Source organism: Octopus sinensis, linkage group LG23, assembly GCF_006345805.1.
Source record: "Octopus sinensis linkage group LG23, ASM634580v1, whole genome shotgun sequence".
Lineage (NCBI taxonomy): Eukaryota > Metazoa > Mollusca > Cephalopoda > Octopoda > Octopodidae > Octopus > Octopus sinensis.
Genome location: NC_043019.1, coordinates 18,272,149 through 18,298,046, shown reverse-complemented (window position 1 = coordinate 18,298,046; position 25,898 = coordinate 18,272,149). Strand labels below are relative to the sequence as shown.

The 25,898-nt window shown below is 38.6% G+C and overlaps 1 protein-coding gene across 1 annotated transcript; it reads right to left on the bottom strand.

Moving 5' to 3' along the window:
• Positions 1-665: 665 nt before the first annotated feature.
• LOC115223520 (transcription factor BTF3 homolog 4) lies at positions 666-25,592 on the bottom strand. The gene is made up of 7 exons (XM_029794151.2): positions 25,448-25,592; positions 12,086-12,186; positions 10,365-10,478; positions 6,056-6,164; positions 3,826-3,915; positions 3,355-3,417; positions 666-1,219 (listed from the first exon to the last, which is right to left on the bottom strand). Exons 2-7 carry the CDS (start codon positions 12,146-12,148, stop codon positions 1,173-1,175), a joined length of 486 nt encoding a protein of 161 aa, XP_029650011.1. The 5' UTR covers positions 12,149-12,186; positions 25,448-25,592; the 3' UTR covers positions 666-1,172.
• Between the last annotated feature and the right edge of the window lie 306 nt (positions 25,593-25,898).

The following is a 25,898-nucleotide window of genomic DNA, read 5'->3' as shown; positions in this document are numbered from 1 at the left end:
ATCTCTGCTCCTTTGATTCTCTTTTCCACTTCAAAGTGGTGCTTTTACTGTCTAACCTTAAATATAACAAAAGCTCAGCAGTTAATTCAAAGATTGCCATCCTTTAAGCTGTTCTGGAAGCTCTTTTAGTTTAACTCTGCTGGATGTGCAATAAACTGCAAGTGTATCAAGAGAGACGTCAGACGTAAAAGGAATTATATGCAGTGTGCAGGAGAGAAGCCTGCACTTGTTTGGTCATGCGATGCAGATGGATGTACATCGCATACAAAAGTGCCGACTGCTTAAAGTGGAGAGAGAAAGCCAAGAAGACTAATTTCAAGACACTGAGCCTTATGAAAGGGATGATAAAGAACCGAGACATCTGGTGCCTTTCTGTATTCAAGACCTGTCCACCACAGCAGCAGCATTAATATTGGTGCTCATGCCACATAAAAAGCACCCAGTACTTTGTGGAGTGGTTGGCATTAGGAAGGGCGTCCAGCTGTAGAAACCACGCCAAAACAGACAATGGAACCTGGCATGGTCCCCAGGCTTGCTAGCTCCTCCTGTCAAACCATCCAACTCCTACCAGCATGGAAACCGGATGTTAAACAATGATGAAGATGATCATTATGTTAATGTGTATAAACACACAAAAAGAAAAAAAAAAAACAAAACCCAGTATGGAAAGTGTTCATATCTTTTTTTTTATTATTCTGTTGATTTATGTACATTTACAGTCTCAGAAAACAAAGTGGAAGGGGCCAAGGGTTTGAGGCTTTCGCCTTTCTTAAAATAAAAAAAAAATTATAGAATTAAGGACAGGGTAAAAAAAAATAAATAAAAATACCTTTGTTGAAAGTCGAGAAAAAGAAAACAAATGGGGGAGACAGGAAACAAAAGTTTTTCTTGAAATTTTAAATTCCGCATTCTTATAGTAAATGTGAGAAAAATCCAACAGTCTCTCCAACTAATGTCTCCCAAACCTACAAGAAGTTTGTTTGGGTGGGGAGTGAGGTCGCCAGGTGCCAGTAGAGATTGGGCAGTCGACGGGCATAGAAGAGGCTGGACATGCCAATATGAAATGCAGAAAACTCATTTTGCTTAGGGATTGCAGTAGTAAATGCAGAGACGTGATAGACAGAGTAAAGAGAAGAGAAGAGAGATAGAAAAATGGTGGTGGAAAGTAGTTCTCAAACACCTTCTCCTCTGGAGGGTTCATCGAAGTTTTCCACAAGATCTGAAACAAGAAAAAAACAGGCGTTAATTGTCTCACAGAATATCACAAAGCTTTGGAAAACAGTCACCCATCTTATTTAGTCAATCCCATGCTACTTAACTGGTCTCACTAAAAATAAGCCAACGTATAAGGAATATATCATTTTAAAACGTTTCTCTCTTAGAATCATGTTATGACTTGCAGGAGGCCATTCAGAGTCCCTTCTTCAAAAACGAAAAAACACTCAACAAGTCTGGATAGTCAACTATTCTTGAATGAAAAAAGTGTGTTATGTTACCAAAACCATTCAAAGAGGGTCCAATGATTATGGGTTATAGCTTTTGACTCGCCCTGCTCCGTCGAAATTGTTGGCCAAAATATAAATACAATTATTATTATTGTTATGATTATTATAAGGCAGTGAGCTGGTAAAATCGTTTGTTTAATGGTTTTTTATGTTCTGAGTTCAAATGTTGCTGTTCATCCTTTCAGGGTTGATAAAATGTCAGTGCCAGGCAAGTCCTGATGTTGATGTCACCACCAACTAGAGAGGTAAGCAGTGTCTGAGAAGAGCACCGAAAGTATGAGATAATCTCTGACATACAAGGTGTCAGGTAAAAAAAAAAAGACTTAACAGGCACTGTTACGATGATATAACTGTAGAAACTGCACAAAAATATGGTGCAATGCACAAATGAATATTGGGGGACAAAAAGAAAATTTAACGAACAAAATACAGAATATTTACAAATGTATTTAGATCCTTACTTTTTACCTTTTTCACTTTATATACTTAGGTTTGTAAATATTTGGTATTTTGTTGGTTAACCGCCCCTCTCCAACATTCATTTGTGCATTGCACCATATTCTTGGGCAGTCTCTAGAGTTATACCACTGTAACAGTGCCTGTTAAGTCGTTTTTTTTGGGTTTTTTTTTACCTGACACCTTGTATATCAGAGATTATCCTGTGCTTTCGGCACTCTTCTTAGACACTGCTAACCTCTATTCAACCCATGATGGATCAAGTAATAGAACAAGTTGTCTATCTTTTACCATACACCTGCATGCAGTTCTGTTTCTTGTTAATTTTAGCAACTGTGCTAGAATTTAGTGCCAAGCACATCTTTAATTTGTCTCCTGGAGCTACTATGAGCTCACATTATATTTACCAGGATATATACTTTCTGCCATATTGGATCTTACTTCCATTTTGATACACTTGTCTGAACATTTAATTCCTCTTATAAACATGGTTTTGTCTTTTATTTTATTATCGACTTTCAGTCTGCTGAAGAGTAAAATCTATTTTTGTCACTGTAGCTTGAGTTAGTTGTTTGAGACAGATGCCGACCCATTAAGGCTAGCATTGCGAAAGTTTCAAACATCAACTTCTGCCCAAGTCTGAGACATGTTCAAAAGTAAAAGTCGAGTTAGTTGCAGTAAAGACATTGAGCTGTCCACCACCCATTTTCTAACTGCTCTCTCTCTCAATAGAACATGGAAATATTAACTTGGTGTTATTTTTGTAATTATGGCAATTAAGCCAAAATAGTGCAACAACTTTGGGGCAGTTTACCTCCTTTCCTCACTTGACATTCGCCTCCCATTGTATGAAGCTGTTATGAAGAAGCTTATATTGTTTTTTACTCTGTTGCTGTAATTGACGTCAGACAGCAAGAATTACAGCTCCAGCATGACCCTCATCTCACATCGTATCGTTTTGGGTAATTTGGGTAATCAGCTCAAACTTGGAACTTGTAAATTAAGTGTATTTACTCAGATCTTTCAAAAATTATTCCCCTCAGACTCAACATCCACAATCTTCTGATTTGAACACTTATTTCATGCCTATCGCCTTCTGACCTTTATCGCTGATGTACAAACTGACATCTACATTTTGATATTGACTGTCAGAATGTTACAAGCTAAAATCTCTCTTCTACATACAAAGACTCTTTCTTGTTCCACTGATTTTATAGAAAAACATCATCTTTCTTTGGCCTTGAAATACCTTTTGAGTTACAAACTAGAAACCAAGCCTGGCAGCTTACAAGGGGTGGGGTGGGGTGGGGTGAAGTGATGGTTGTGCTTCAGGAAACATGCAAAAGCCGACAAGATGTGCGTGGGAATGTTGGAAGCAAAAAGTCTACTGTACCAGGAACTTCATCATCATCAGCATCAATGTCTTCTGTAGAAGGTTTGCTGGTGTCTCCCTCTGCTGCAAAAAACAATCAAACAGAGTTAGACTAATCAACTGTAATAATAATAATGACAACAACAGCAACAAAGTGGACCATCATAAAAATATAAAAAGCGGATTAAACTATTTTTTTAATAAATATTTCATGTCAGGTGTAACACTCGAAATATCTGAAGCAGAATATCCAGGATGATGTCTGCTTTCAGGTTTAAAGTGTATTCTAAACGAGCACCAGTCGTTAATGATCCCACTCGTCAGTTGATGCACGACACACTTGACGTTTACCAATTAATATTATTTCCAAGAAATGTCTTCAAATTATTTTATGGTTTCTATATTGGTTGCTATAGTAACGTTATTATCAGATCAACCAGTGACAACAAAAACAACAGATTAAAGCATCAATGTTCAGACAAGAAGACTTACCTCCAGCCACGCTATTAGCCAACTTCTTTAAATTACTCAAACTCTCGGCACCAAGCTGGTTCAAGATTCCAGGTAACATCTCAGCAATTTCTACAAAGATACATTCAAAATAACCAAATCAAAGACACCAAATTATCAAGTTTATATGTTCACACCTATCCCCAGCTACTAGTTTTCACTGAAGAAACATTTAAAACCTCACATATGTGTTTATCCTTTTATCTTGTTTCAGTCATTGGACGGCAGCCACAATGGGGCACCACCTTGAAGAGCTTTAGTCAAATAAATCAACTTCAGTACTTTTGCCAAATTACAAGGATGTAAACAAAACAACACTGATTATCAAGAAGGAGAGGAAAGGAATACAAAACGAGCTTCCACAGTTTCCACCTACAAAATCCACTCTGAAGGCATTAATCTGCCTGGGGCTATAAAAGACAATTTGCTCAAGGGGCCACGCAGTAGGAATGAACCTGGAACCATGCTGCTTCTTAACCACACAGCCAGGCCTGTGCTTATGCCTTTTTGAGAATGTGTTAAAAATCTACTTTGGATACAAAGAGGCAGCTTTTCTTAATTAACTTCAATTAACTATTAGGGTTTATAGAGTTGCCAGAGAAAATATGTGGAAGCAATTGACAGTTAAGCGCTGACAAAATCTTCGAAATGCCAGTTGTACACTGCACCAGTGAACTCTACAACAGTTTTTGTTCATGAAAAGCTCCAGAAATTCCATTTTCAGTTTTGAAATTGAACAACAAAAACTCTACATCTTGGTTCTTAGACAAGTTAATGGCACTAAAGTTCAAAAATATCAACAGTTAAATCATCTGACCAAGCTGATTGAAGAAAACAGAATAAAGCAATTCTCAGTTTTATTGTTAGCAAAGACTTTTGCCGACAAAAATTCCAGTTGAATGACTTTCAAACTTAATTTGTAAAAAAGTTCTTCCAACATTTGTGTGACAAGCCTAGTTCACACAAAAGATGGTTACACTGGTATCATGCCCAGCATATTTTTCCTTTATGTTACCAAACAAGTCTCTATAACATCTCAAGGCTAGTGTGAGGCATTCAATTAGAGTTGATGCCTCTCTTAACCCTTTCGTTACTAACCCGGCCGTAGCCGGTGAAAAAAATGTTTTGGTTCATAATACCAACCTGGCCGAGAGAACCTACTGTTATTTAAATGTAAATTTGAACCCAAATCTCGTTGGTACATTCGTTAAAACACGTGATTTCACTTTGTAAATAGTTGGGTTATAGTATCCGACATTGCTTGACGTGATATCTCAACTCAGGGAATTTTGGGAGATTTTTTTCGGCATCGATTTTTCTTCAACTTTGAAAATGGATATGAGTTTCATGTTATCAAGCATTGATTCTGAATTTAAAGCTTTTTTCAACGGAAAATAGGGAGATATCGAGAAAAAGAATGAATGAGGTACAACAGTACTTGGTGTACAATAATTAATAGGATATTTTTTTTATCTGAAACCGAAAGCAGCAATTCCGAAGAAACAAAGCGGCGATGGCGACAGCAAAGACGATTTTACATCGGAATGAAGTAAAAACTTTAAAAACGTTTTTAATAACAATTTTTCTGAGGAGATAGTTTATCTATAGTCTTTCTTAAGGATCAAACCATTAGACTTTTATTTTTTTCAGTATGCTTCTTTGAAGCAATCACTTCGGAAACAAATACAAAATGGGGGATCAAAGTTCGGAAAATTTGTGAAGCAAATACTGGGTACTGTTGTGGATTTAGTTTTTATACAGGGAAAATAATGTTAGTCAGCATGGCCTCGGGAATGATGTGGTCTGGAATTTATCACTTCCATACCATAACCAGGGCCGTATATTATTTTTTTGACCTATTTCTTTAGTTCGGTCAAACTTGTGGCGGATTTGAGACAAAATTTATGCAACAGAATTGATTAAGAACCCTTTCTTTAATTATGTTCCAAATATCACATTAATATGTTGATTAAGTAGAAAAGTTAGTTATTTAATGAAACAAGCTTAAATTCATGACTATTTTAGAATTTAATTGAAACTCATGAGGGATGTATTTTGGTCAAAAATGTAGTAACGAAAGGGTTAATACAAAATGATATCCAACAGATAAAACAAGACGAACCTAATTTACAAGGAACAACCCACAAAACCTACCACACGTGTATACATATTCAGAGAGAGAGAGAGAGCAGAATAGCAAGTGTAAACTTACGCCTTGTCTCTGCATGACCAGTAATGGCAAAGGTGTTGGCCGTCAAGGATGCCTGTACTTTGGGGTTGTTGAAATGAATTACTTGACCATCTTCTTTGATCATGTTCACCTACACAAAACAAATGGAAAATGGAAACAATAAAATCCTTTCACTTATTGATACCAGGAGGCATCCCAAACCCCAATGCCCAAGTCACATCTATCAATCAAGTCAACTGTTTCCTAACGGGCAAGTTATTAGCGGGAGTCTATTGATAATGAGTGATGGCGTCTGGAGATGTCTTGGAATCATTCGGTGAAGGGACAGGGGAAGCTGAGAGAGACGTGAAATGTCAACCCAACCCTTGCCGATCACTTTCGGCATATTTCTGCTGCCATTATACAAACAGTCTCTTTCCCCCACTGTGGCATGGGTGGGGCTGGATTTGTTCTACAACAATTGGACACCTTGTTTTTTTACCCAACAAAACTGGAGAGAGCAAAAATGCACTTTTTCAAATAACTGCAGACTGTACATGCAAACTGGCTTTAATGCAGTAAAAACTTTTCCCCTGAATTTGAGCTGCAGAAAATAGGGTGCACCTAATATGGTATGGGTTTCACTCTTCAATTAATGGAATAACCAGCTTGTGAAATTAATGTGCAAGTGGCTGAGTGTTCCACAGACAAGCACACCCTTAACATAGTTCCCAGGGAGATGGCCCTAATGGATTTGAACTCCAAACTCTATGAACTCCTCAGTTTGTTACCTTTTGTTGTTAGATTCCATTTTGCATAATTCTACAGGTTACTTCTTTTAGCTCGCCACACCTGAACCCAACTACTAAAGACAGATTAACAGAACTCATTAACAGACAATCAAGGCAAGCAGATTAATGTCCCCGCGTCGGGATTGTAAACAGGTCCTGTGTTAGACGACACATCCAGTACAAGCTCTCCTGTACTAATGATGCCATCAACATGGACATAAAACGTTGACAAAGGTTAAGGATTTTGCTGCTCAATAAAACACAAAATTCTAAACAAACTCTTAAGTGGAAGCATAAATAATGATGATTAGAATGTTTACAAATGACACCCCGATGCACACTTTCAGTTTCGTTGTTGAATATAGAGATCAATAGAAAATAATGTCCCTGAGAAATGTTTAACCAACTTCAATACACGAAATCACTGTCACCCTACCCACACATTTCTGATATTCTGGCTCATGTTTCTCTTCTGTCACTTCACTGTCAACATAGTCTTAGGAAGGGACTAGAAAGTAAAAACCGAGCCAAGCTTGTGAGACAGCCAGGCAATTTGGTCAAGTCGCCTACTCATGGCATAAGGGTACAGGGTTAGATATCTAATCGTTTATATGCTACTTGCTTTTCAGAAGTATATGGACTGATTTCTTCAGTTCCCTAAAAGAGAGAGTAGCATTGTCATCAACATATTCATGTATTTAATGAAGATAGAATCAAGACCCGTTCCTGTTAAACAATCCATTCTTAGGGGGTGGTCCACCCAGTCAGAATCACTTCCTGACAAAAGATCTACCACAAGCATTTCCTCTTGCTGTTGTTTTCTTCAATATTTCGGCTTTGCTTTACCTCAGAAAAAGCATGAAGAGGATGAGGAGGATTAGAAACAAGTTTGGAACTGCACTTTGGCCCCACATCTGAATCTGGGAAGTTCTTCAGTTTCCATCACGCAAATTCCGTTCACAAGTCAATCTGTGGCTATTGAAGACAACGACACCAGCTGATAGTGTCGACGAGGTGGGAATGAATGCCAGAAACTGCAGAGTTGTTCCAGGACAAACTTCTTAAAGACAGGACCAGGCATGGCTCTGCAGTTAAGAAGTTTGTCTCCCAGCTGGATGGGTTTTGGGTTCAGTCCCACTGCATGGCACTCGGACATGTTTTTATTATGGTCCCAAGCTAACCAAAGCCTTGTGAATAGACTTGATAGATGGAAACTGTAAGAAGCACTTGTATGTATGTGGCTTTGCCTAGACATGGATTGGCCACAAATGAACATCATCATCATCACCATACAAGTGAAGGTGTTCATTTCCAGTTATCTACAAAAACCATTTTTGGGTCATGGGGGGAAATATTACCTTGCTTGGAAATAAGGGCTTCCGGTTGTAGAAAATCTGCCTCAATAAATGCTGTGTAACCCATGCAAACATGGAAAGAGGATGCTAAAATGACGAGGCTGATACACACACATTTAATGCCTGCTTGACCAGGTTTACAAGGGCCAGAGGGAACCCTCCCAGTAACCAACCCTTATTTGTTTCCAATCAATGTAATATTTCTCCCTGGCCAGACATGTTCTCACAGACTATTGGAAATGCACAGCTTGTATAACATATTTTACAACTATTATGTAATACGAAGACAAGGGGACACTAACACAAACGTATACCTGGTGGTATTCTTCCATTCGCCAAATACACTTAAGAATTTGGTTAACCCAGGACAATAGTAGAACTTGCCATTCGTGCTATGCAGTGGGACCAAACCCCAAACCATATAAATATAGGTGTGTTATCATCATCATCATCATCACCATTTAGCGTCTGCTTTCCATGCTAGCATGGGTTGGACGGTTCAACTGGGGTCTGGGAGGCCAGAAGGATGCACCAGGCCCAGTCTGATCTGGCAATGTTTCTACGGCTGGATGCCCTTCCTAACGCCAAGCACTCTGTAAGTGTAGTGGGTGCTTTTTACGTGCCAGACAGGGCTGGCAAACGTCCACGGTCAGATGGTGCTTTTTACGTGCCACTGGCACGGGGGCCAGGCGAGGCCGGCAACGGCCACGTTCGGATGGTTCTCTTATGTGCCACCAGCACTGGTATCACAGCTATAATTTCCATTGATGTTGATCGATTTCGATTTTCACTTGCCTCAACAGGTCTTCACAAGTAGAGTTTTGTGTCCCAAGAAGGAAAGGTATGCATAAGTGGACTGGCTACATCCCAGGTAGAGGCCATGGGTTATGGCCTCACTTGTCCTGCCGGGTCTTCTCACGCACAGCATATTTCCATAGGTCTCAGTCTCTAGTCATTTCCTCGATGAGACCTAAAGTTCGAAAGTCATGCTTCACCACCTCGTCCCAGGTTTTCCTGGGTCTACCTCTTCCACGGGTTCCCTCAATCGCTAGGGTGTGGTACTTTTTCACACAACTATCTTCTTCCATTCTCGTCACGTGATCATACCAGTGCAAACGTCTCTCTTGCACACCACAACTGATGCTTCTTAGGTCCAACTTTTCTCTCAGGGTACTTACACTCTGTCAAGTATGAACACTGACATTACACATCCATCGGAGCATACTGGCTTCATTTCTTGCGAGCTTATGCATGTCCTCAGCAGTCACGGCCCATGTTTCACTACTATGTAGCATGGCTGTTCGTACACATGCATCATACAGCCTGCCTTTTACTCTGAGTGAGAGGCCTTTTGTCACCAGCAGGGGTAAGAGCTCTCTGAACTTTGCCCAGGCTATTCTTACTCTAGCAGTTACACTCTCAGCACACCCACCTGACTTGGTCACCTAGGTAACGAAAGCTATCAACTATTTCTAGCTTTTCTCCCTGGAATGTGGTGGAAGTTGGTCTCTGCACATTATTTTCCTAGTTAGCCTTCCTTTGACATTGCAAACACATTTCTCTCCTACCACATCACGATTCTCTCACACACACTGTCTTGCAACACGAAATACTTCAAGTCTTTCATCCTTACGGCTCAGAACATTGGCAAATTTTTTCTTATCTGCTTCCCCTCTGGCTAAATACACCTGCCTCCTAGCTTCCCTTCTGGCAGTCTGATACACTTCCCTGCTACCACCGTTCTTCCAAGCTTGTTTCTTTTGTCTAATAGCCCTGTCAACAATATTGTTCCACCACCACCACGTTATTTTGGGTCTTGAGGGGACTTTGCACCAACCACAGATCTGGTCAGTGGCTCTCAGCAGGTTGTCCCTTAGAGACCTCCAGTTGTCTTCTACCCCATGTGAAGCTATATCCCCTTCTATTTTGTCAAAGGCTTGTGTGCTATTCAAATAATGAAGTAAATTAACTATCAGGAGAAAAACAAAAAGAAAACTGAAAATACAGATGCAAATTATTGCTTTTAAAAGAGAATCAAAGACTAGAAAGATCACTTTCATTCTTCAGCAACCATTTGCAACACAAATTTCCATAGATGAACATCAAGCAAGAGATGAACATCAAGCAAGGGACACAGGAGTTTAAACAACAACAAACCCAGTACGTCAAATATGACAATACAACCATCTTCACCCTCCCACTCACCTCTTCAATGCCAGAAATGTTGCTGACTGTCAACTTCTTCAGTGAACCCTGCAACTTCTTGTCGTCAGTGGTTGCAGTGCGATGGACAACCTTCTTTTTCCTTCTGGCTGTTCCCTGTCAACAGAAATAAAATGTAAATGGCAATTTAGAAACAAAGTACTCATTGATAAATAACAACAGCAATGATTTCTAAGAGAGAGGGGGGGGCACAAACCTACATATTTCGAAAAGGAATTAGAAATCTGATGTTTATGCTTTTCACTGACACAAGACCTACTACAACCAGATGTTTGAATTTACTCATTCAGATGAAGTACAACAGAAACTCATTCAGAATGTTATTTCTTGTTTCTATAACAAACACTTCTGCCTTAAGAAAAAAAAATGGAGAAAGGGTATTTTAAAGAGATATTTATAAAACAATATGGCAAGGAGTGAAGACAAAACCTGCTTGTTGACTCTACAGCACTAAATTAGATGTCTCTGGCCAGCTCTACAAGACAATAACAATAAGATTATTTAGCTGATATACATGCTGGAGAGGATGCTTGTTGGTAATTTCTGCCAAAAGTTTTGGTTACAATAAAATCACAAACCTGTTCAACAAACTGTTTTGCTTGGTGACAAGAAAATATCTCCAGTGAATTTGAACTTCTGATAGCAAATCTGAGACTTTGATATCTTATTGAAAAAGATCTTTCACTTATAACAGCATATTGAACCTCTTCAGAATCTATTAGCAAATGAGCACAACATGACTACTAACCAAAGCACTTATATTTCTTGCCCCTCCATAACTCCATTTACACTGCATGTTCCAGACCCACTGCAAAGAAGATTTCAGCTCAGTACTGGTGACAAAACATCCCATTAAATACAGTATACCTTTGGTTTCCACAAGGTCCAACTCTTGTTGCAGTGTAGTGGCTTGTGTACCCTCCCATGCCAGGCAGGTCAAGAGTAGGGACTAGGCTAATATGGACCACTTCTTCTCAGAGGTAAAAATGCGGTTGTGTAAGACTGAAGCCCCTACTTTGGGGGATAAAAAAAGTTACAAAAGCATTGATGACAGTTGAAAACTAAGAGAGGAGAGAAGTAGAATAGGGAACCCAGAGGGAAGTATATTGGAGAATATTGTCAATAGCCCATGCTTCAAAGGGATCAAATGTCTTAAAGAAGTGCTTTCTGCTTACAATGAACCTTTGTAAGAGAACACAGTTGATCCTTGAAAGGTTTGCAATTGCTTTTATTTGTGGCCAAGAGGTGAGTAGTTTCCAACCCACAGCATATTATGTCACCTTATATCAAGGTATGTGTGTTGTCAGTTTTACCTCTTGAAAGCCATCGATTCCTGATGGCATTTAGTGTGAAGTTGTAACATTGAAGATTTTTTCAAAGTGTAGAGGTAGACTGGAGTGTAGATGAAGTACAACAGAAACTAACTACCCGACAATACAGCAATGCACACACACACATACCAATAACCCACTGGGGATAAAATCTAACCACGCCTCCCCATCTAAGAAAATGGAAACATTTTTAGGAAGGGGCAAAAATGTTATGAAAAATCTCATAAAAAATATCAAATTATGAACAGACCAAAAAAAAAAAAAAAAAAAAAAAAAAAGGCGTTAGTTTTATCTTGATCCTATCAAAGAACTAGCAAACACAGATCAGGGATTTTATTAAGCGTTAAATCTATAAAAATTCAGTGTGCTTACCTTACCACCAATACGGATATCTTTCACCTGATTCTGAAGTTGTCGTAACTTTTCAGCATTCATGTTTTGTCTGAATTAATTTAAATGTATAAATACAAAACCTGAAAATACAGAACAAAATCTCAGACATAATATAAAGAGGAAGAACAGCTGAAATAGGACTTCCAGATAGATGTCAACTCTCAAGAAGACAAAGGCAGGGCACAAACAAGTGGAAACCAACTGTTTTTCCATGCTGGCATGGGTTAGATGCACTTTCACCTGTTGCCAACCATTAGTTTTCAAGCAAGGTATTGTTTCAGTCCACCGGTCCTAATGTGTCAGCTGAACATCAGAGAAAGTAAACAATGCTTGCTTTAATGACTACACACAAAATCAATTCACACTCACACATACAGTAGGCTTCCATAAAGTTTCCATTCGCATATTTGCTCAAGATACCACACAATAGGAACAAAACCAGAGCCACATGGTTGTGCTGCAAACCCTATAACCACCAATGGTTTTATGTTCATTGTCCATGCTTGCGCGGGTCAGGCAAAATTCATTGTCTACAGTCAGGTGCTCTTCCTGTAGCCAACACTCACCTGTTTCTATGCAAAGTAAATATTCTGCAAATTTTTCAAATATGAACCACACAAAAGCCAGACATGCTTTCAAGGAAGATTAGAAACAAACAACATGCAAATGTCATGGTAAACCGATTCAAACATATTTGCAAATAAGACAGGCTTCTTTCAAACTGACAAGGGCTTCAGTTGGCCCCCAAAGGTGACATACTGTTGTCCTAAACAGAAATCTTGGGTTGTGACCCAAACACATCAAGCACACAGCAATGTTTGCACCTATACTGTCAACCTTTCAAACAGAAGCAAATTAGTGGAATATATAGAATTACTTAAGAAACCATTATGCATTTCACCAGACAAAATCAACAGAACCAACGACAGTGGTGCTGCTGCTGGCATGTTAGCATTTACCAAAGTTTAAACAATTCAATGTTGACTTCTAAACCAGATAAACTATTTTAGATTGCAGCAGCACATCTGATTCATCTTCCTTCAGTTTCATATCCAGCTTTACATTTGTGCTCTATCTTTTACTTCTGCATCTGATCATCACCATCATTCTATCAGTTTGCAACCCATCTGCCAATATATACGAAGTCAGATATCTCATAAACCATGGGAGCCTTTATTTAGTCGTTTAATCAGCTAGAAACAACAGATTCCCCCTCAGAACACATGAGATAACATAGTCATAACATTACGCTTGAAAAAATTTTTTATAAAAATAAAAAAATAAAAGGCAGATTAAAACTAAAACTTTTGACTCAAGGTGAACCAGATAAACAATACCAACTCTATCCTACAGTAAATATATCGCATATGAAGACCATAGACTGAGAGAATTTCTGTACTCAAGTCTTTTATTAAGATCATTGTAAAACAGCCAATCTCCAGGCCATTCACTTCCTGTCCCTAGATTAATCCTGCAACAAAAAGCAGGCCAGCATTCTAAACTTTGTACTTTCAATTAACTGATAGACTTGATAAGAAAACAGTCTTTCAAGATATATGCAAATTTATATTGCAATTCTATTCAATGAATTACATAAAACCTGGAAAAATGAGCTCATGTGAAAAAAAAAAAAAAAAGAAAAAGCCTCTCAGGCAAAACCAAGATACAGGATAGAACTATTTAAGAAGCGTAGCAAGAGAGGCATTTGGATTTGTGAAGTGTGTAAATGTAAATCCACTTCTCCCGGCACATAATTTCCAGATGAAACAACAGCTAAATGAACTGAAGGCACTTGATCCAGAAATAGCAACAGTGAGATTTGAACCAATGATCAAGTGGTGTAATCTTTACCTTACTTTCCCCTAAACATGTGGGAAGGAAACAGGGTCCTCGCAATTGCAGTGGGGCTGTTTTGCCAGCGTGGGAAGGAAGTGAAATGCAGGATAATCATCTCAACTGGAGCAAAAGCTGGATTTGGCTGAAGAAATAGCAGCAACACACCAAAGGGAGGAGCCAAGCCCCAACACCGTTCCTGCCACCATTTGGTAGGAAATTGATAATCACATTTCCACAAAAAGCTTCAGGTGTAAAAAAAGAAATTAAGAAAGAAGAAAGGAAAGCACCAATTCTTTTTAACCCTTTAACTGCAAAAATTAAATTCCAGGGTTATTCCAGGAATGATGTCACATCTCTACATAGAATAGAATTGGTATTTTCTGCAAGTCATGTTGTCTCAACAAACTTGACACAACCTCAACAGAAAATAGCTTCAAACACAACATTCTTCAACAAAACCTGTGGTCACATTCTCTTCAATGCTAAATTAGACCCACATTCTCTACCCCTATGCAACTGCAGTAACCCCCTTGCCAGTTTTATTGCTGGTGGGGCTTGATGAATATTAACAGGGGGACATTGTATGTTTTTTTTGATTCACCTGCCTATTAAACATTACACAATAGACGCAGACCTTAACACCACCTCCCTTCAGCCTCATCACAAGCACCATTACACTTTCTGGCTGGATTTCAAAATATGACCGACTGAGAACATGGACATTAACCAATCCCCTCACCCACAATCCACCCCTTGGCGCTCTGGCCGTTTGGCTTGGCTCCAAGAATATGCGTTGCAACCCTTTCTTGCCAAATTCTAACCACCCAATGCTACTTCTCCACATTGTGAATTCACAAACAAAATCGAAACAACAGAATATGAAAACACTGCATGGGCAAAAAGAGTCAATCATTGCCATTGAAGAGACGAAATTTCTGACATTGATAGTACAAAAGATAAATTCCTCAAGTTGACAAATGAATCCTTCACCTACAAGCGCCTCTGACACAGCTGAAGGTTTTGCAATGGACTACTATACTCCATCGACCCTTCCACTTTATTTGACCTGTGTGTGTGTGAAGTTGGATCGTCAACTTCAAGCCCAAGATTAGACACCAGGATTTGCCAAACTCTGATATGGATGACTGTCAGAGGCCACACCAAGCACAACTTTCTCCACCTCACCCAGACTAAGCCTGTAACAGGAATAGAGTAGAAAGACAATTCTAAATTGAGATAATAATATGTGAAGCTGTCAAACTTAAAACAAATAAAACAGAAAACAGTGGTCTAGCTGTTACAAAAGAGGAGCTGACAGCATGAGGCTTCGCTCAAACAATACACATCTTTTACTTGCCTCAGTCATTGGGTTACAGCCGTGCTGCTCCCTCCACCTCATCCCCGAAGGGTTAAGTCAAATAAATTGACCCCAGTACTTATTCTACCAGTCTCCTTTACCAATCCAGTAGGTCATGGGGATGTCAACAAACCAGCACTTGCCAAGTGATGAGAGGAGACCAACACAAACTCAAATACAAGTTTCTACACAGCCTCCATCTAACTCACAAGGCACTGGCCAGCCTGGAGCTATAGAAGACTTGCCCAGTATGTCTTAAGAGCACGGCTGTTATAACAACATACGGAAGCTCAACCTGCTAAGAACCATCAGAAAATCATCCTCAAATAAAACCCTACTGTCTTAAAAAAAGGTGCTCATATTAGATAACTTGACTCTGGAAACTGCTTGTAAAAAGGCAGGAGTGTCTCAGTAAGAAGGCCTTTGAGCAGGGATGACCCAAGGCTAAACAATAATAGCAAGGGTAAGACGCATGAAATGGGACTTGGTGACTTTGTTTTGATGTATTTAGGGGAGATGTTTTAACATTTAACAGTTGTCAAGAGTTGGAATTCTATAAAGTTATACATGAGACCTTTACAGAGTGAAGAGAAATTTGTCTGCTCTTCCTTCCTACCCACTCCCTTCCTGCAATGGTATACAAACAGAGACAGTAAAACTTTAAACAAGGCAATGTGCGAATGCTACCATCATATATTGCACACCTGTACGGCTGTCATTGAACGATAAATCATACATACCTATCGTTTAATTGAAGAGAGTGGTTGAAAGAGTCAAGACATAACAGCAATTAGCAGACCTTTTCTTTAAAACTTAGGGGTAAGAGTAAATCATAAGAAAAACGTGCGTAGTAATTATTGGTACCTACTGAATTAAACTCTTGACACAAATTTGCAGAGATAAAATTAAATACCATAAGTCAGTTAGCCTTTAATATTAATTTTCAGAATATTATCCATTACACAGGCACAAAAAAAAAAAAAAGGTCCTGAATAATAACAATGATGATGTTTTTCCAGCTTCCAGATTCCATTCACAAGGTGTTTTGGTCAACATGAGACTAGAGTAGCAGATACCTGAGCAGGATCAAACCTGGAACCACCTCCAGCAACTGAAGGGACAGAGGAGAGCCAGTATGGAACTGTTTAAGGCAGGGCAAGCTGCAGAACCGTTAGCATGCCAGGTGAAATGCTTAGCAGTACTGCGTCTGTCTTTACGTTCTGAGTTCAAATTCTGCCAAGGTCGACTTTGTCTTTCATCTTTCCCAGATTGATAAATTAAGTACCAGCTGTGTACTGGGGTTGATCTAATAGACTAGCTCCCACCCCAAAAATTTTAGGCCTTGTGTCTAGAGTAGAAAAGAATATGGAACCGTTCCCCGATTTTCCAACAGAATCTGAAGGTAAGTAGTTGCCAAAAGAATGATTAAGGTGATTATAACAAGTCTTGAGTGGAGTCAGTTAATGGCATCATATGTTGGCGGATGCAAGAGTTTCCAAGACTGAAGACTGCATAAGAAACCAGTTTCAAAGTCAACATTCCTGACCAGTCAATTGCTGGTCTGACAAGAAGGTTAACAAGAAAGTGTGAAGATCAACAATCCAGGATCTAATCCATTCAACAAAATAAGCAGCTAACCCTTGCCTCCACAACATTCCACAAGCTTTCTGAATATTGAGAAACCAACCGTATAACACCAAAGAAACACACACACACAAGAAGGAATTAAAAGAAAATATTTTAATTATAAATGCTATTTACTTAATTGCTAATCAAGATGTGCAATATAGTAAAAAAATTTTCTTTTTTAATTAACATCACCAAGTAGAGGCTGGCAGAGACAAGATCTTAATCGTATAAATGTAGAAGTGGCCTACTTGAATATATTTTGGTGAATTATCAGGACAAGAACTGTTTCATGACAATTTCTTTGTGATGTGTTTTGGTGATAGCAACAGACTGGAACCATATCCAAGAAATGTCACCAAATTTGGCTGCTCAAGAGTTTTAAACATTACCATCAAATATAAAATGAAAGTGTGAAATGCAATTTTATACTATGAAGTGGATGACAATTTACAATGGGATAGGAAGCCAATCTACTACACACGACATTCCCACATCTTGGAAATGCAGGCAAAAACATCCTCTTCCAAGATGAAGTACCACCATATTTGAAAAGATCCCCTGGAAGAGGGAGCTCAATGCAGTAATCACAAGATAATCCCTATCTCCACGACACATTAGCTTAATACTCATTAATAACGACTCCATCTTTCTCTTCTCCCTTCCTCCACTCCCCCTCTCATACACATAATATTAATTAAGTTAACAGCTGTTAACTTAATTAAGACAGCCGAATTCATTAACTAAATGTATAAGCTTCAAACTTCGATTTACCCTCATTAATTATTTTTCTTTCTGGACAGAAAATAAGCCCAAGTTGAATTCGTTACTCAAGTTAGTTCTTACCAGATAGGAGGACCACAGATTCAATAGTTTTGAACGCCTTATGTGTGTATGTATACATATATATACACATATATATATATATATATATATATATATATATATATATATATATATATATATATACATACACAAAGCTTTTAGCCATGATCCAACGGCTTAACTCAGCAGTTCTTAAATCTTTACATAATACTCTACTGCAAACATTTCTTATTCAACTCACTTTACAAACGACAATGTTTTTTTCTTCCTCCAATTAAAAGCAGCTTAACTAAATAATAGTTAATTATAAGGAAAATACACTAGATCAGGTCTACTAGTTGAGAGACAGCCGGGAAAATACGATATAACCAAGAACAATCTCATTAAAGAAATGCTTTAATTGCCAGAATAAAGGCAGCAGGCACTGGTACCACAGCACAATTGTTACTAATGAAATACGTTGACCATTTATACAAATCACCTTAACTTTTAATGTTTGTGACGGAAGGACTCGGTATAAAACATAGACATTGAATACGCGGTACTACTTGAGTACAGTGTCCCGGTGCGCGCAGTCGCGCATCGGGACCTCTGTTCTCAAGTAGTACCGAACATACACATACGCACACTTTAAGCAGCACCATTTTAACAAAGCCAAAACAGCCATCATCGTAAAAATAAATCCGTTAAGGAGGAAAGTACTCGTGGGTAACACATCCGGCAGAGCGAGTCCAGTGAGAGGGGGAGGAGGAAGAGAGAGAGTGTTTGAAATGTGGGGTGTCTGCCAAACAAGGTATCGACATTGAAACACAGAGGAACCCGGGTGGTGGTGGGGGAGACGAAGAAAGAAAGAAACTCCCCCAACAGACACACGTGGTGAAATGTAGTTTTGTACAAGTTGGCCAGATAATTATTTAATAAGAAATGATAAATAATAGACACGTAAAAACTATTAAATTTATTAACACAATGTAATATCTATCATACTACATGTCAGACTACACACGGTTTCGAGACGAAGCCCTTCGTCGACTACTTTTAATCTTAATTAATAATAGGAACGAAGCGAACGTTCCAACACTTCGAGTAAAGAATTTCGCCGTCGTCCGTCTCTCTACAGCCACCCTCTAACTATTGGATGAGAGTAGAGATGAAAAAATGCTAGAAAACCAACATCTCAACAAACATTAAAACCGTAGAGCATGAAATAAGTGTTATATAACTGTTCTAATAATATTTAGCTGTTTGGGGGAGCCGACTGACGTAGGACAATGAGGCTCTATAGCTTAACATGCTAGAAATAATAGCCAGATTAGCTAGTCTTAAAAAATGGCAGGGCACGTTAGGCAATGTAATCCAGTCAACTGAACTGGAGCTAAACAACAATCGACAAGCATCCAAGTGTAGGAACGTCGGCTTTCAGACCTGAAGAGAAAAAAAAAATTCAGTTCCATTGCTAAAGGTTGAAATCACTAAATCCTGTTCTGAAAGACGAGTGGCTAACATAAATTTTACACTGGTCACAGAACAAAAAATATTTCCACCGATTACCACTGCCAGCACGGCTTCGGTGGAACCGTCCCATGTATAAACGAACGTCAATTTAGTCCCAAACCAACACCGAATCAGAGTTCCAACTAACGCTTTTTTGCATTACACTGTCGAAGGATCCCAAAGCTACCACATGCTGCTAAGTTTCTTTTGTAAAAACCCGAGACATAATCATGAAGGCGAATGGAGACATTTTCACCTAACTACACCTGTCCACAAAGAACAACCGCCTACTATTACTGGCTTATTATAAAAGGGAAACAAAGGTGAGAACGTAATGCTATGGCTGAACAAAGAAAGCAAAATAAATAAATAACCAAAGAGAGAGAAAAAAAAAATTCTTTTGTAGCCCGTTAGTAAGTGAAATGGCTGAAAACACGATTACTACACGACTAACAAACTGCCGAGAGTCTAAATATAGACTTACCTTTTACCTTACACACTTAAGTAGCTTTACCTTCTTATTACTACTACTACTTATTAACCTGGGAGTTTTTTTTTTAATCCATAAAACTTTGTGATTAAACTTCTAATAACCAACAATATCCACCGACCTGTGAACTAATTCTGTATAAACGTGAGATAAAGAGGTGTTGTGATGTTCATCTTCCCGGCATGCAGATCTAATTAAAATGACAATGTTTACATATATACTCTCTATTCCTATTAACATTATACAGCATGTGTGTATATTATATATACACACATGAAGCTGTCCCAACGGAGAATAGTAACTGGGACTGCAGAATCAGGTCATCAAAAACAATGGTGCACCACCGCCGCCCAGAATATGGAGCTGGGAAGTAAGTACTCCTGTCGGCTAGAGTGGGTAAAACCTCAACAGAGAGCTCATCTTTTTTTTCAGAGGTCCAGGACACTGCCTAAGGCCATTACAATCAGAAAGAGAAAAGGGGTTAAAGGACTCTCCTTAAAGGATTCCTACCATTTCTGGAAACAATAGCTAGACTCACTGTGCTTTGTACAAAATTTGGTTTTTTCATATATGATGGTGATTATCAGAGGAGGCTGAAAAGTTAATTGGCTGGCCACGAAATCTCACAGAAGGGAGAGTCTTGGAGATGACACAGGGACTGGACGTCCTGCAGCTGCCACCACCAAAGAAAATATTGATTGCATTCACCACATGCTGATGGATGACAGGAGATTGACTATAAATCAAAAAAGCCAATGCTGCTAGCATATTCTGCACAATGACAAAGGTTTCTGCTTTGTGGGTGCCATGTTGTGTGACACGAAACCAAAAGTGCACCAGGCTGATCACATCACTGGTAAATCTGACATTGCTTGAGCCAGATCCAGCTGGTTTCCTTGAATGTTTCTTCATTCAGGATGAGTGTTGGCTTCATCACTTTGACCCAGAGACAATCCATGCAGTGGAAACACCCCTCCTCACCTGCCCCAAACAAAGCCACGGTCGTTTCATCTGCAGGGAAGGTGATGGCCTCAGTATTTCGGGGATGCAAAAGGCATTGTGTTTATTGACTATCTTCAAAAACCCAGACCATCAACGGAAAGTCCTATGTCAATTTGCTGGGGGTAGTTTTGGAAGGCAATCAAGACCAAACACCCAGGAAGACTGACAAAAGGGGTCTTGTTTCATTAGGAAAATGCTCCAGCACACAAGTCCTTGGTTTCAATGGTTGCTGTGTATAATTGTAGCTTTGAACTCGTTGATCACTGTCCCTAAGTCTCCTTATTTAGCCCCATCTGTCCCTCAACATGAAAAAAGCACTTTGCAGTGATGATGACATCATGTCTGCAGTTGATGACTTTTTTTTTTAACCAACAGGATAGAAAGCTTCTTCACCAATGGGATCCAAGCACTGCAACACCAATGGAAGAAGTGTGTGGATCGTAAGAGGGATTGTGTTGAAAAATAAACTCCATTTGATCATGTTCCTTGAGAGTATCTTGGCCAGACTATGAACCTTTCAGCCAACCCACATGCTCAGACAATATCATTTGAGGTACCATAGACCAAGAGGCTATGAAATATGGCTTTTCCATTGACACTATCAAAAGTTTTGAAAAAATCCATAAATAAAACCAATTTTTGTCCCTTCTATAATTCTTTGAAAGGTAAGGATCTATGGTAATGTTGATCTGCCATCATGGAAGCCATTTTGGTTCCACCTTAAGAAGAGAACAACATGAAAGGAAATTCTATTAAGAAGCAAAGAGGTGTAGATTTTTGAGGCTAGAAGTGAAGATATGATTCCTCTGAAATGGATGGAGATCATGTTTCTTTAAAACTGGGATAACTGAAGACTTTGAGAAGGCTGTCAGTTTGTTTTCTTTATAGATCTTGTTACCAAAATCCAAAGATTTTTGTGGAAGACAAGATGCTTCCAAATGATGGCTGGGGGCTCCTCTGCTACTCTGTGCTTGAAGAAATGATCATTATTCAGTTTGATGCTTTACAGTTGTCCTCTGGTCAGTCCCCCCCCCTCTTGCTATGCAGATCATTAAAGACACTCTCTTGGTAAGTTACAGCAGAGCTGCACAAGACAGCAATATGCTTGCTTTTATTATGGAAGGTGTTAAACCTTTATTTTAACATCCCCAGTGGACTCAGATTGGCTGTTTTCTTCAGTTCTTCTCCAGCCTGTTGTTATCTGCTTATTAGAAGCAAAGGTAGTGTCTGCATTCTCTTCTTTGAAGCATTTCCAGTGTTGTGTCTCAGTTTAGGGTGTCTATATGCAACACTGTTATTATCCACAAGTCTGTCACAGAGAATGATGGCTTTGTTGTCTACAGCAGCTGTAAACTCCTTGCATAGGTTAGCATTACCTGCTATTTTTTCCCCAAGTTGAGTTGTTTCATAGAATCTCTGGAAGGTATTTGGTTCTTGTGGCATATGCATAAAATAATTCTGGTCATATTTAACATCCTCCTTTTAATGCTAATAATCCATTTCTTTGTAGTTGGAATATAGCTCAAGGCTGAGTGCTGGAGCTGTGTGAATTGTAGATGTTTGCTCCTGATAGAACTGGGAGTTCATTTTATGGACTTTAGCAGCAGGGAACCATGGTTTCAGTGTTGCACAAGAGGCTAACACTCATGACATACTCAACACATTTCTTCATACTGGTACAACATCAAGGGCTTTTGAAGAAAATACCTGCTTTTCCTCTTATTCGTTCCTGCTGATCCTGCCAGAACAGTGAATCCATCAATTATCTCTGGTGTGAGTCATCGTGCATGGTTCACTGTTCCCAGAGAGAAATGATGCACATGCAGGAACAATATATAAAAAATAACTCAGGAGGTAAGAACAAGGACACTGATTCAGGCACTCTAACCTGAGGTGTTGCTGCATAGGGAACTTATTTTGTCCAATTTACTGATTAGTATACTGAGGGTAAAACTCTTTCAACAAACCAATTTCCATTAGGACTGGGCCTCATAATTCAATCTGAAAGGTAGCAGCTTGTATTTCCATTTGGGTCTGGCCTCATAATTTTTGGAACTACCAGATTCATCCTGCAAAAAAGCAGTCACTATTTGACCACAGCTAATTTTAGGACTATATGTAGGGACAAAGTGATACTGCCCTAGGTCATAACAGAACTGGAAGTAAAGTTAGTTAATTCCATTCTTAATATCTGGGGTTTCCCAACATTGTTTTGGACTTCAGTTTTACAGTGAAGTTACCCCAGGCCAGTGGATCAACGAGATGGAAGCTGAAAGCTTGGTTGTATCCATGTCTGCACTTCACAAATCACTTTCCCCCGACTTTCTACCCTTGATGTATGGAACAAGATATCTTTTATTTGTAAATTAGATAATGATTAGTGACAGGAAGAGAATCCAGCTGTAAAACAATGCTTCAATAATACATTCATCTAACCCATGCCAGCATTGAAAAACGGATGAACTAACAAATGAACTAGTCCATACAAAAATGGATTTTAACCAGAATTTCTGACCCCAAATTGATCAAGTGGATTGGTGGCTGGGTGATCTTGGATTACAGGCTTCTACATAGTTTCACTCACAACGGATGTGCTAGTCTGTTTTGCAGCAGGATTGAAACCAAGCAAACTTCTTAACTATCCAGCCACACTACACCTAAATATAAACATATACATACGCTCCCTCCCACACACACATTGCCTAAAAAATAGGATTTGGTAGACACACTAAGAAGTTCATTTTCAGTGTGTGTGTATGCTTGTCCAGACATGAGGGTTGCAAATGAGCATCACCATCATACAGGTGAGGTGGTTTGTCTCCAGGCTTCCGTAAGAAAACATGTCTAGCTATAGGAAGAGGGTTGGCGACAGGCATATGGCCATAGAAAATCTGCCTCAACAATCAGACTCTCTTTTCCGGAATGGCAGATCAATTTCAGTGAATTCTTGAGATTATTTACCTTTCTCATTTGGACTTGGAACCAATAGTTAACAAGCGATTAGTCTATCCTCTCAAAAAGCAATATTTTATTTTGTATGTTATTTAATATACCTTTATATAGACACGCGCACACACAAAGGTATAACTCCCTTCCACCATCGACTCGGTTTCTTTTATAACGTCAGAAAAACACATTTTAATGAAATTTTGCAGAGATATTCAAGAATGTAGAATGCAATTATAATGATAAAATTTAGTAACCCCCCCCCCCCCCAAGCTGTTTAGAACATCAACATTACGTGATCCAAACTCTCCAAAAACGTATTTGCGCAAAACGTCATTAAAAAAAAATGCAATTTAAAAATTATGAGGAAACAAAAGAGAAGGAATGATCCGAAACGCCTCCAACAACAACAAAGAATATAATTTTTTTTTATCTTATCAAATTAATGGAAATTCACAGTCAAAAAAGTATCTAAAATTTTATAAAAAACAAAGCACTTTTCTGAAAGTTGAAGAAACTATGTGGAACGGAGGTAGTTTGATTTTTATATAGATGTTAATAGGATCGCCTCGTAACCACGTGGTTTTAGGTTCAATCCTAATTCGCGGCTCCATTAATAGCACCGGGGAGACCAAGCCCTTGTAAATAGACGGAAATTGTGAGAAGCCTGCTGTGTGTGTGTGTGTCTTTGATTGTCTTAAACTGCGAGACAACCGGTGTTGGTTTGTTTTCGTAACTTGGCGACTTGATTAAAATAGAATAAGTATCGGGCTAAAATGTGTAGTGGGGTCATATGATCGACTAAATTCTTCAGAGGTGGTCCAGCATGGCCTCTGACATGAAGTATAGAAAAAAATACATAAGAACAGTATACATGTGAGTGTATACATATGAATATATACACACACGCACACATAGCTGTCATGATACGATTCTGGCGTTACTAGAATCCGCAGGCAATAAGTTTTGACTTCAACATCTTGAGGCGCCCAGCGTAGAGATTTCTTCGATGGAAAAATTGTTTTTTAATTTATTTCCTTTAGCAAATCATAATTTAACTTTACAATAAATAAATCAATATATTCTGTAATTTCTGAAAGAGTAAAATTTCTCCTCATAGGTTTTTTTTTATTTTTAGAAAAATATTCTATTCTTTTCATAAGGAGGAACTTAAAAATCGTGTCTGTGTATATATATATGTATATATTCCGCCGAGGTCGACTTTGCCTTTCATCCCCTCGGGGTCGATAAATAAAGTACCAGTTACGCACTAGGGTCGATGTAATCGACTTAATACCTTTGTCTGTCCTTGTTCGTCCCCTTGTGGGCAATAAAGAAATATATATGTATACATATTATATAGTCGTTGGTATGTACGTATCTTATTACACACACACCGCTCTCACATTTCGCTCGATACAATTATAGCTTTTCCAGAATCCCTAATAGACAATAAATCCACGTTAAATGATCAATACATATTCAGACACACACACACACATATATATATCCATTTATCTTCATATATATAATAACCATGCAGCACATGTGGGCGCACGGCATTGACACTTTCCACCAAGAAAAACCTTAATCCACGATCAGATTTTTTTTTTTTGGTATCTCGCCTCATAAAACAATTTCGGTATCTTTTTGCGCTTTCTGAAAACAAAACATTCTGTAAATATGAAAAATACGATGGGTTGTACGTTATTCGAATAAATAGCTGCATTTGTGTGCGTGGTGTTAAGGGTGTCAGGGTACTTACCCGAAGTTGGTGAAATGAACAAGAAATTCCACGAGGGGCGAAGAACGAGAGAGACGAAGCAAGACTGGTGACGTCACAACTAAGTGACCGATAACCCCGAAACTAAAGTACAGATTTCGAATAAAGATTCAGTTTTGGAAAGTTATTGGCGTTTTAATTTATATTTTAATATTTAATAGCGTATCTATGTACATTCAAATGCGTTACGTAAGGGTGTGGGTTTGTTGCAGTTCTAGAAAACAGTAATATATTTGACTTCCATTGTAACTCTCCTCTCTTTCCCTCTCTATATATATGTATTATTTATAATCACACAAATTTTAAAATATCAATAAATGCATAGAATACAATAATTAAAGACTGCTTAAGAGTAAAAAGGAGATGTTTTAATTGTTTTGTTTATTTATCCAGCCTTTTTATTGATTAACTTTATCATTTCCGAATTAGCGCC